This window comes from Centruroides sculpturatus, unplaced genomic scaffold, assembly GCF_000671375.1.
Source record: "Centruroides sculpturatus isolate CEXI.00-Female unplaced genomic scaffold, Cexi_2.0 scaffold84, whole genome shotgun sequence".
In the NCBI taxonomy this organism is placed as follows: Eukaryota; Metazoa; Arthropoda; class Arachnida; order Scorpiones; family Buthidae; genus Centruroides; species Centruroides sculpturatus.
In genome coordinates, this window is record NW_019384316.1 from 1,126,933 (window position 1) to 1,139,821 (window position 12,889).

Here is a 12,889-nt window from a genome sequence, read left to right on the forward strand (position 1 = left end):
CTGTAATCCACAATTAACATTTTTGGCCATTTTTAATGGCCTTCATCCGAGAGTTGAGCTAAAAGGTTTTTGTTTGATATATGCTGTATCCAGTTATCTTAAGGTTAGAAAATTTATGTATAGTTCGCCTATAATTTTTTAGAGATGCTTATTTATAATATATATCTATAGCCAAGAAACAACTACACTTTGTTCTTGGCATTCTTTTATAATAGACTTAATTAAGTGAAATGTTTTTATGATTATGAAACAATACAAGTAAATTTTTTTATACGTATAAATACTTCCTCAATTGTTTTTATGTAACTTATATAATTAACAATATACTGTAATAAATAAATGAATGTTTAAATATTTCCTGTCTACTAGCTAGGCACTAACCAATATAACTAGAATTGTTTGTTTAATAAAAATAAACAATTAAAATGAATAGTGCAACACTTGATCCAGGAAGAAGTCCCAAGATTTATTTCAGATCACGTGTTTTCGGGATTACATTCCGTTGTCATATCCTACAGAATTGGAATAAAAAAAATGTCAGATGTTCGAAAGCCTTTGAACATTTGGAAATTTCGAGGATTTGTTTAAAAGTTTGATTGTCTAACAGAATATAAAACAGACCAAAAACATTTTTTTTGATGGGATGTTAGGCCCAAAAAATATTTAATCTGTAGTAAATCTTTGACTTCTTCATTGATTCTAGCATTATGCTATTCTTTTTACTTCTTGTGGAGTCATGTTAATTATTTAGACAAACAATTAACAACAAAAAAGATGTATATAAAATCAAACTTGATATATGTTAAGAATCTGGCTGTGCTGTTTGATTATTATCAGTCTACAATAGGGCTAATTAATTATTGAGCAACTAAATAATTTGAACTAGAGATTAAGTTGCCATCTCATGTTAAGTTTAATCATTAGAAATAGTTTAGAATATTCTGGAAGTAAAGATAAGCTTAAAGTGGAATTCAAACCTGCAACTCCTGCTTACCACACAGATGCATTACTAGTTATGCTACCTGGACATCTGCCAGATCTTTGCTTCTAGACTAATTAATTTAGATATAACCATATTGGTCGCTCACTACACTGTATGGTAATATCTTGTAATTAATTGTTGTGGAAATGAATATTGAATGGGGGTACTGATAGTGTAGCTGGTAACTCATCTACATGATAAACAGAAGAATAATTAAATGATAAATTCAGTGAATAGGTTCATGTGACTGTAATATTATTTTAATTTCACATACAATAACTTTTTTGTTTTCCAGGTCCATAATTCATATTGGTTTATTTATATTTTTATGTCAATTATTTTACCTCTTTAATAGTGTTCCATTCCAATATTCCACAGTAATGGTATATTTTAATTATGTAATATATGTTAATAAAGTAAATTAATTAAACATTAAATTTAATGTATATGCGTGGGAGGTGGCAACATGGGTTGAATGTATTGTGGTGGAGAAATGAGACTGCCATGTTTGAAGCTCCAGGAAGCCAGTGAGATGTACCAGTTTTCAGTTGTGTGTGAATAAAGAGTTGTCCGTGTTACCTGATCAGTATTACTGAGTCATTTTTATAATACATAGTGACAGGGATGGGCTAATGTATCAAATCCCAGTGCCAGAAGTGTTTAATTTTCATCCTGAAGATTGGAGAGCATGGATTGGACATTTCGAACAATTTCGAACATCGTCTGGACTCCATAATAAAGAAGCTGACCAGGTAAATTCTTTAATATACTTAATGGAACAGAAAGCCAAGGAAATTTTGGCATCATTTAGTCTCCCAGAAGAGGATAGAAATGACTATTCCAAAGTTAAGGCGGCATTCGAAAAATACTTCATCCCAACTAAAAATGTTATATACGAAAAATATAAATTTTATTCTTGGTTTCAAGAAGGAGAAACAGTGGAGAATTTCGTAACTTCATTATATAGTCTTGTTAAAACGTGTGATCTCCCTGCGTCGTTTCAAGATGAAATGATTAGAGACAGAATAATTTGCGGCATTAGAGACAAAAAGATTTTGGAACGTTTGCAACTAGAAACAACTAACTCTGGAAAAAGCAATAAACACTGCCAGACAGGCTGAAACAGTGAAAAAGCAGCAGGAAGCTAAGAACAATTCTGGCTATAACATATATGCATTAGGCAAAACTTCACGTAGGTAGAACATATTTTTGAAGCTGGAAGTTACTGATGGTTTATTTACTGGAAACAAAACTTCAAATTCCTGTTATTGGTATGGAAAACCTGTGAAACTACTAAACTAAATTGCCCTGCATGTAAGGCAGTGTGTAATAAGTGCAAAAAAGTATGTCATTACGCAAAGGTCTGTAAAGCTAAAGTAGGTATAAATGAAATAGAAGAACCTAACCAAAAGTCATTTTTGGGACATGTTAAAGGTAATATTAGTGTTAAGAAACAGGCCAATCAGTAGATTGCAAACATTTTCATGGGAGACATTCCTTAAACTTCAAGATTGACACAGGGGCAGATGTCACAGTTATATCATGTGACACGTAACAGAGTGCTCTCTCGTGTTAAATTATGAGAATATATACAGCCCTGGAAAGAAAACACTGGATGTTGTGAGAGTGTTTACGGAGAAGCTAAAAAATAAGAGATATCGCATCCAAGAAGACATATATGTTATTGGTAAACTAGAATGTTCCTTGTTGAGTGGTAAAGCAAGTGAACAGTTAAATCTTGTTAAAAGAATACAGAAACTAAACTCTGCTTTCAATCCACTTAAAAAATTCCCCAATTTATTTCATGGGATTGGGAAAGTACAGAAACCCTATCACATTAAACTTAAACCGGAAGCAATGCCTTTTGCCCTGGCAGTTCCTCGAAAAATACTGTTACCCTTGAGAGATAATCTCAAGGAAACTTTGGATGAGATGGTAAATAAGGGAATAATCAAGGCAGTAGATGAACCTGCAGAATGGTGCACTCCAATGATTTTGGTTCCGAAGAAAGGCGAAATAAGAATTTGCATCAGTCTATCTAATTTGAATGAGAACATTGAAAGAGAATACTTTTCAATGGCATCGGTCGATTATACACTCAGCCAATTCCGTAATCCAAAAATCTTTAGTATTATTGATGCTAATGCAGGGTTTTGGCAGATCACATTGGATTCAGAATCATCTTACTTGACAATGTTTGTAACACTCTTTTAGCAGGTTTAGATTTACTGTTGCCATTTGGAATTAAGTCAGTGCCTGAAATATTTCAGAAAAGAATACATGAAACAATATCAGAGGGTCCAGGAATTGTAGGACTAATGGATGAATTTGTGATATTTGGGGTCACAGAAGAAGAACATGATAAACGTCTGCATGGAGTTCTTCGTACATTTCAGAATGCAGGATGGACTTTAAATGCTGAAAAATATCAGTTCAGAACAAAAGAAGTCAAGTATCTTGGTCACTTGAAGGTATAAAATAGAAGCAATAGTGAAGCTTACAAGACCTAGCTCTGTCACAGAGCTGAAAAGATTTTTGGACATGAGTGGATTCCTAAATAAATTCATACCAAGGATGGCTGACGTTGCAAACCCTCTATATGAATTGTTAAAGAACAATGTAGAATGGATATGAGCACAGGCCAGCACAGGAAACATTGTTCCAAGAGATCAAGAATCAGCTATGTTAAACTCCAGGATTATCAAGATTATCGATGTTTGATCCAAAGAAAGAAACATATATTTCCTGTGATGCATCATCTTATGGTATTGGTGCTGTGTTGTATCATAGTAAAAGTGGTCACGTCTCCAATTTGCTAAGCATCTCGGACATTGTTGGATATCGAGAAATGATATTTGGAAATTGAAAAGGAAGCTTTGGCAATTGTTTGGGCTTGTGAGAGATTCCACGACTATATAATGGGCAAAGTCGTGAATATTGATACAGACCACAAACCGTTGATACCAAGTTTCATGTCGAAGGCTTTGGACAGTCTTACTCCAAGACTGCAGTGAATGAAGCTACGAATAATGAGATATGATTATATCATTGTATACAACCTGTTAAAGCAGCTTTTAATTGCAGATGCGTTATCTCGTAGCCCCATACCCGAACAGAGGAATGAAGATTTGACCGAGGAGGTTGAGATATATATTCAAAATATCATCGATACCTTTCCTGTATCTGATACATGGTTAGCGTAAACTGTGTATTTACAGGAGAGAGATCCAATTTGAAAAATTTTGATGAAACTGTGAAGAAGGTTGGTTGGCCAAAGAAAAACGAAATACCCGAGAAAATATGAAGATATTGGGAGCACAGAAACTCAATTACTCCCCAAAATAAGATTCTATTGAAAGATGCCAGGATTATCATTCCAGAAAAGCTTCAAGGAGAAATATTGAACAGGTTAAATGAAGGTCATCTTGGAATAACAAAGTGTCGAGCTTGAGAGTCTGTTTGGTGGCCAGGCTTATTGGCAAACATTGAGAAATTGATTTTGAACTGCCCATATGCATCCAATACAAAAAATATCATAAAGAGCCTCTTATCCCAAGCAAATTCCCTGAGACCTTGGCAAATTGTTAGGAGTAGATCTTCTAAAACTAAAAAGCCATTGGTATTGCATAATGGCTGACTACTTTTCAACATATTTTGAAGTTGCCAGATTGGAAAAATTGACTTTGTCATCAGTAATTAACCACATGAAATCAATTTTCGCAAGAATCCTAGAAGTTGTATGAAGCGACAATGGCACCCAGTTTTCCCACATTGTCGACTCAGAATACCGTAAATTTGCAGAAAAATACAAATTTTCAAGTATCACATCTAGTCCAAGATACCTCCAAAGCAATGGGTTTATTGAATCAATGGTCAAAAAGTTTAAAAAGTCATTACTTGAAATCTGAGTCACATGATCATTATTTAATGCTGCTGGCAATGAGATCAACACCATTAGAAAATGGCTATAGTCTGGCAGAACTGTTAATGAGCTGAAGATTGAGAACACCCCTGCCTTCAAGCAATCAACAATTGATACCTCGTTTGATTGATTTTACCTCAGTAGAAAAGGAGGAGAAGGGGAAGGCAGGTAAACAGAAAACTATTTTTGATCAATGCCACGGTGCAAAAAATCTTCCACGTTTGAAGGTAAGACAGCCAGTCTGGGTGTCAGATATGCAAACATATGGAAAGGTGAAGGAGACTCTCCATACTCCACGATCTTACATCATTGAAACCCCAAGTGGCACGTTTTGCAGGAACAGAATATATTTGCACCCATTGTCTATTCCCCAACATTCTCCCGGGAAGACAAACCACAGAATGAAGAGAAATCCACTAGATCATCCAACCATAATATTTCTGAGGAAGAACCTACCAGGACAGAAAATGGGACAGGATCCAAGAATAAGGAACTTTACGAACCAACACCAGAAATCACCGAAAATTTCTCACCAGGTGAAAGGACCTTCCCAAAATCTGTAGTGACAGACCAGTACAAATCCCAAGACAGTATCTGGATTACAAGCAGTAAAAAGAAAAGGGGAAAGTGTAATATATGTTAATAAATTAAATTAATTAAACATTAAATTTAATGTATACATGCGGGAGTGGCAACATGGGTCGAGTGTATGGTGGCATGGAAATGAGACCGCCATGTTTGGAACTCCAGGGAGCCAGTGAGATGAACTGGTACATACCAGTGTTTAGTTGTGTGTGAATAAAGAGTGATCTGGGTTACCTGATCAGTATTACCGTATTACCGAGTCATTTATAATTTTTAATTGCTTTCATGTTATTCAGTTTTATTATTTGATAAATATTCTTTGCTCACTTCATTTTTCTTTTATGATTGTAAAGCAGATTATGTTTATTGTTTCTATTTATTCTAAAATCAGTTTTGTGCTATTTTATTTGTTATCTTATGGACTCTTTGTACATCAAAAAATGATTAACTTATGTAATATGTGATTTCAATGAATAAATGAAATAAAATTTATTTTTTCTTTTGAATTTTTCATTTTCTTTGAAGTTTTTTTTAATCAAAAATAGCTTCAAAATGGAATTAGAATATCCTGAATATATTAAAGATAAGATGAATGTAATCTAGGTCAAGTCTAGTTTAATATAAGAATTTAATCTTTGATTTTTTAATGTATTTTTTTTTTATGAAAATGGTTAACAGTTCTACAGGAGCTCAGTAGAAAGTAGATCCAAGAGGATTTTTGATGCTTTTTCGCAGCATTGTTAACCATTTTTCTAAAAAAAAAAAAAGACTATGTACAGAGTGTCAAAGAATTGTATTGCACAGACAAATAAAACAATTACTATCAAAGCAATAAAATATGAAATATTTTAAGTGAACTCTTCTAAATTTTGAAAGTAAATTTCATTTTGGAAAATTATTTTCCAATTCTAATCAACCAATTATATGACGAATGGTAGTCAATAAATTTTTCCTTGTGTTTTAACATCACATTTATTATGATGATAAATTTATATATACAGTCAAACCTTGTGTTTTGAACTTGATTGTTCCTAAAAGTTTTGTTCAAAAGCTAATTTGTTCTAAAACTGAAACAAATTTTTTCATAAGAAACAATATAAAATGATTAATCTTTTCCTGATCCCCAAAACAAAAAATCTTTTTCTTCTTTTTTTTTTCTTTCTTTTTATCTTTTTAACTGTATTTCATGCATAAAAATGCCTATAACGGCAATATATATTAAAAGTAAAATGTTCTGTCACCATTACCAAAACCGAAACTAATATTTTACGAAGAAGTGCTACAGATAGACTCAATTCTGACTGCTTGCACGAAATATAACTGAATCAATTAAGACCGACAACAAGTACTTTATTTATCCACGCTTTCTGAAATATATTATATTTCAATTGTTTTGATTTCAATTTTAGTTTAAAGGCCAGTTTTAATTATTATTTTTAGTTTCAATTAACTGTCTATCTAATTTTAATAAATATTAATATTATAATATATAATACTATTGGTTGGTTGGTGAATTGCTTTTTGTTCTTATGTTATAATATGAAACTATGAGCACTAAGTTTTGGCTCTATGGAGGACTTATCACACACTATTGACGTTGTCAGAGTAATCACACAAAAGTAGGTAGACAGGTTTATTATGATGACTGTATGCATTTCGGAAAGGTTGTCTGTCCCTCTTCAGCCGTATTTATTACAATTTGGTGGGTATACAGGCATCTACAAAAATACAAGCATTTTCCATTACAAACAGGTTTATGATTAAAATATTAAAAAATTACATTTTATACATACATAAAAGGAACAATGTATTTTGTTGCTGATGTGTGGATGACTTCATTTTTGGTATTTTTCACAGTTGTTATATTATGTTTTCTGTGCAAATAGCAACCAGAGATTAAAATTGTTGCTGATGAAATTAATTAACTGTGAAGTAAATACTATGGTAAATGAATATAATACAAAGTTATAAACAAGATTACAGTTACAAAAGTAAGAGCTGTTTTAAGAAAGGTTACATATGTATTTGCAAGTGGTCAGCTCGTACAATATGCTCTACTACAGAAGTTATGCTACTGTAGGGTGGTATTCAGTGGTGATAATATAAGTATTACCTTCTGGCTAATAGATTTCAGATGTTTAAGTAAGGGTGCCATATGGGATCTAGTTGTATCCCTGTGTTTTCATTTATTCTTACATTATCATGAATTTTATGGAAATACACCAGGGGTGGCCAACAGTTTTTGCCCCCGGGCCAAATTGGAAAGAGAACTTTTTTCACAGTCCGAACCAGAGGCTGCCCTAGGAAGATTTTGAGGTGGTGCGAGATCTCATTGTGGTGTCACCCTGTAGAGACTAAATTGTATTGTACATAGAGATTACAGATACATTTTTCACATTATCATGCTTTATCAACGTACTACGCTGTACTTAAGAGATTTGTAATAGAGGGTTAACTCTAACCGGACAGCGAGTTGTTGGCCCGTTTTTTTTTTTTTTTTCTTTTAGGTGTTAGAATTTTTCACCCATTACACGGGCCACATCCGGCCCGTGGGCCATATGTTGACCATGCCTGGAATACACCGTGTTTAGTGACTATGGAGTTTTCAAGGTTGTATTTTATAGCATTGATATGTTCTTGTTTTTCTCTGAAATGTTGATAATAGGATTATTGTTGCTTAATTTTTTTTGGATTGTTTTAGTGTGGGCAGGAACAATATGTATATTAAATTAACACATTGATTGCCACGCTCAAATTACAAAGAGGATTTCTTTCCTAAGATGGTAACTATCTTAAGCAATTGTTTGCAAGTAACTTATTTTCAGTTTCATCTTTTATTTTTGACAGAAGAAAGGTGATTTCTGTACTTTTCTTCTTTCTTGGCATAAATAAATTTGTTTATAATTATTAACTTTCCCAAATTGTTGGGCTGTAATAATTGGGATTGTCTGGTTGTATTTAAGACATCATTCAGTAAAGCACTGAATATTCTGATGTTTTAAGCAAAAACTCTGAATTAAACTTTGAAATTAATGATTATAATTATGATTATTTACCAACTCCCAATGAAGACATTAGCAGTAATTCTAGCAATTTTTCATCAAATGATGATAAATCTAAAACTGGAAATGTCAATGTTTTTCTCTCAACTCCAATGTTATGAACTTTATCATCATTATTATAGTGGAGATTGCATGTTGATGATAGCTCACTAAACATATTTCTATAACTTCCAGATAAAAAGTTTGAAATGTTTGAAATAACAAACACACTAACCTTTTTCTCCATCCTGCTAGGAGAAACATAAGGACAATGTATTTGTTATTTTATTTACTTGCCTGTTTGTCAAAGAGTGGAACATTTAAACAAACATTCTATAACAGGGGTTGTCAATTGGTATTCTGTGGATCATTGATGATCCGTGAGAAAATTTGGGTGGTTTGTGGAGAAATTTGGACATTGATCAACTGAAGGTTACGTAAAGTATTATGAAAGAAATGCAAAATGCTTAGTTGCTTATTTTCACTCATTGGGGGTTTTTATTCGAATATTAAACCAAGTTCGAAGTGACTGTTATTAATAAATAATGAACAATAAACAATATTGTGAGTGCAATTGTCGTCCTTTGTGGAAAAGTGCTAAGAATCCATAAAGTTATTTCAAACAAGCAGTAATAAACTTTAGGCTTGCATTAATTTGTTATAATTAAACATGCGAGTTTCATATTAATATAGTAAAATTGAACTTTTATGATCATTATTCTACAGATTTTGTATCGTTTAAAAAAATTCATGATAGTGGTCCGCAGGATTCAAAATTGAGTTTAGTGGTCCATGAGGTCAGAAAGGTTGCCGACTGCTGTTCTATAGCATATGATTCATTTCTAACAGATGACATTTTTTGCAAATAATTGTTGAAAAAATGAAATTCTTACTAGATTTATAGGTATAATCCATACGAGTGAAAGATACAGGCTATGAAATTGGAAGGATGCAAATTAAGATGAGATAGTGAAGTTTCTAAGCTTAGTTTATCCGATACGTATGTTTGCACCAATAATCATCTATTTTTGTGTGTTTTATATTATTTTCAATAATGAATTTTGCCAAAAAGTTGTGAAGAAATTGTCTTGAAAGTAGAACAAGAGTTTGAACCTATTGGCATAGTCAAAAAACTTCAAACTAAAATGTACAGTACTTCAAAGTCAAACTAAACTTTATAACTTTAGAAAATTGATCGAATGTTAGAAAAATTGTGAAAAACTTTAAAAACTAGAAAATCTCATTGGAAACCTAGTAATTTTCATTTGATATTTGATATCAGGACAGGAATCGGTCTCATCGAGCTGATTCCTGGTATAATATTCTTCCAGTACAAAACATGTATTTTTTAATATGTAAATGTCATAGATTTAAGAGTTATTGAAACAAATGGACAATTAATTAATTATTTTCTGATAATTTTGAATTTTAGTATTGTGGAACATTATTTAATGAAAAGAATTCCAGATCTACTGATGATAAAAAATAAAACATTTAATTAAATAGTTACAAAGGAAATAAATATTTTCAAATAACTTAGACATAATGTTATCAAACGTCTTTAGAGTTTCATTTGTCATTTTTCAAATTGTTTACCGTTTTTCGAGAGTTTTCAAACATGATTTATCTTGCAATGTCATTTATATTTATAATTAATTCAATTTAACATTTTGCATAATTTCAAAAACTAGTAGTAAGTTTATGTATGGGCAGCAGTGCCAGATTAAAGGTGGGGCTTAATGGGTTGAAGCTCTGGGCTTCAACTGTTTAAGAGGCCCCAAATCCTACCTCAGACTTTATTTGATTTTTTTTAAACTGAAGTCAAGATAAAACAATAACCTATATAAATATGAGATAACTTAAAAATGCAAATTAAGCCTAGAAATAATAATAAAAAACTAACATAATAATAATAATTCTTTACAGTTTAAAGAGTGTATTTCGTGATGGGTGTATATGCTGATATTGATATAGACTTGAAGTTTGCACCTTTGCTAATGCTAGTGAGTCTATCCACTAATTCACCCAATGACAATGCTAGAATCACTAGAACTGATCTGCATGCTTTAACCAACGTTGCTAATTTAGCTATTTTGTAGCTAGATCTAGATATTTTAATTTTCTATTTAGCTACCAAAAATGTAATTTATAAATTGCTGACATAGGTATTTGCCTATTTATTTTCATTTTCTAAGGCTACAAAAGCAATATTTTTTGTTATTACTAAAGACTTCAGCTAATTTTTCAATACAACTTTGCTATTTTTATTTAACTGTAGTTAGAAAACAACCATTGCCTCATTGCCTACAGTTAATTTTATTTAACTGTAGGCAATGAGGCAATGGTTGTTTTCCAACATTTCCAGAAGATGGGTAAATGGGCCTCAAATTCTTTAATATCCCAGGGCCCCAAAGACCTTAATCAAGTATTGATGTACAGAATGTAATATATACATTAGGGTATCCCTTAATTTAATGAAAAAAATATTTTTGTAAAAATGTTTGCACCCACCCCGTAAATTTTTGTATTTGGACAGAATTACTCAAATATGAAGTTTTATGTCAATCGAATGAGATTAACCCGTGCCAACTTGAGCACAAAACTTGAATACAAGGAATGATTGATATGATATGGAGATATTACGCAACTGTAAAAAATCAATAAGAAATACCAAGCAATAAAGTAGTTCTTTGGATAAATTTCACAAGTGTTGGCTATGCTTCTTTAAAGCTGTTGTAGAAATGGTTGTATCTATTACTTTATATGATTTTAAGGACTTCAAGAAGCCGAGATCTTTTAGAGCTGTACAGCACTTAAGCTATGGTTTAATATAAACTGTTACAACAAACAGAAATATCATGTCAAGTTTCCTTTTCTCTGATGGATAGTTTGTTTTGACCTTAGGAGAAACATTTTTAGGGAATAAATTGCTCTTACCATCCATCAAGCTTGATGCATAGCCCTAGGAGGACAGACATTTAGTTTCTTTTCCATGTCACCTCCCAAAAATAGTATACACAGCTCTATAAGTTTATAGTAATTACTTCTTGGCATTTCTTTTTGCATTTCAGCTCTATAAAAGTTTAATAGTACTTGAAGTTCTAAATCATTGAAAAATTCATTCATGTGATCTTTACTACTATGAAAATTACTAGCATTAACATTTTCCCAACTTTCTCTTAATTGTATGAAGAGAGGTATGTCAGAACTACTTGTAACACATATTTTGTTGTCAAATGCACTTCGTAAGACTAATTCATAGATATGATGATGACAGGAGAATGACAACTCATCTGTCCAATATTTGTTCAATGAGGATGCATGCACCATTTAAGCAGCTGGTGTTTGAGACAATTGTATCACTACAAAGAATTTTTACATTTTCCAAACTCCAACCTGTTATTGCATTCCCAATGGCTTTTGCTTGCTCTTGATCAAAAGCATTTTCTAATTTTAGAAAACTGATGAGCTGTTCTTTATCTTCAAATGTCACGACTATCAGGATACTTTCTACTTTTGTATTCCTAACATTTAATGCAGTTAACAGCTTATCTCAGTGAACAGTCAGAATTTCAGAAATATCATTAAGTGCAGTTTTAATGTGGTTAATGATAGGAATTAAATGGTTAAATAAATTTATAATTAAGAAAGTACCAGTTTTGGTATTTGATTTAGCTAAGAACTTAATATTTTGATGGCTACATTTTAATAATAAGATATATTGCAAATGAAAATTAACAAATGGAAGACATGATTGGATCAAGGTGTTATGTTAAAAATTCAAAGTTTTTAATGAATTGATGAACAAGTTTTATAATGTAATTATTTCAGGGTAAATATATCCACAAAATATATGTTGTAAGGAGTATTACAGAGTCATTTAATTTCTGAAATCTTCAGTTGGGTTTATAGAGGCATTATACTTTTATCCATGCAAAACAATTGGGTTTTGAATGATTATACATAACATCTTCATTCACTTATGTCTTCGAAAACAATGATAATTGCCAATACATTATTTATGATTTATTAATACTTTTTGATGACTTTCCATTTCAGGTTGTCTTACAAAAGATTTAAGACAATATTTGAACACAAGATTTCAAAAAGGATCTATTGATCATGATTTGCAAAATACCATTAGAGACAATCTATATCTTCGTACAGTACCATGTAAGTAAAATATTTTTATATTAGTGAAACTTCAAAACTTTAATTGCTTCAATAAATAGTAATGTTATGCTGTCAACAATAATATAAAAACTATATTTCTCTGTTGAACAACTTAATCAAATCTTATACATAAAGATTGCCTAATGATTCATATAAAATTAGCCATAAATAAAATTTTATTGCAAT

At 31.6% G+C, this 12,889-nt stretch overlaps 1 protein-coding gene across 4 annotated transcripts in view; it reads left to right on the plus strand.

The window, feature by feature from the left end:
* Positions 1 to 12,889, plus strand: part of LOC111623614 (membrane-associated guanylate kinase, WW and PDZ domain-containing protein 2-like) — an 87,414-nt gene that overhangs the window by 36,882 nt on the left and 37,643 nt on the right. For all 4 annotated transcript variants that reach the window (XM_023366258.1, XM_023366278.1, XM_023366285.1 and 1 more), the window contains exon 2: positions 12,590 to 12,703. In XM_023366258.1, coding sequence (XP_023222026.1) covers positions 12,590 to 12,703 — 114 coding nt within the window. The remainder of the gene's footprint in view (positions 1 to 12,589; positions 12,704 to 12,889) is intronic.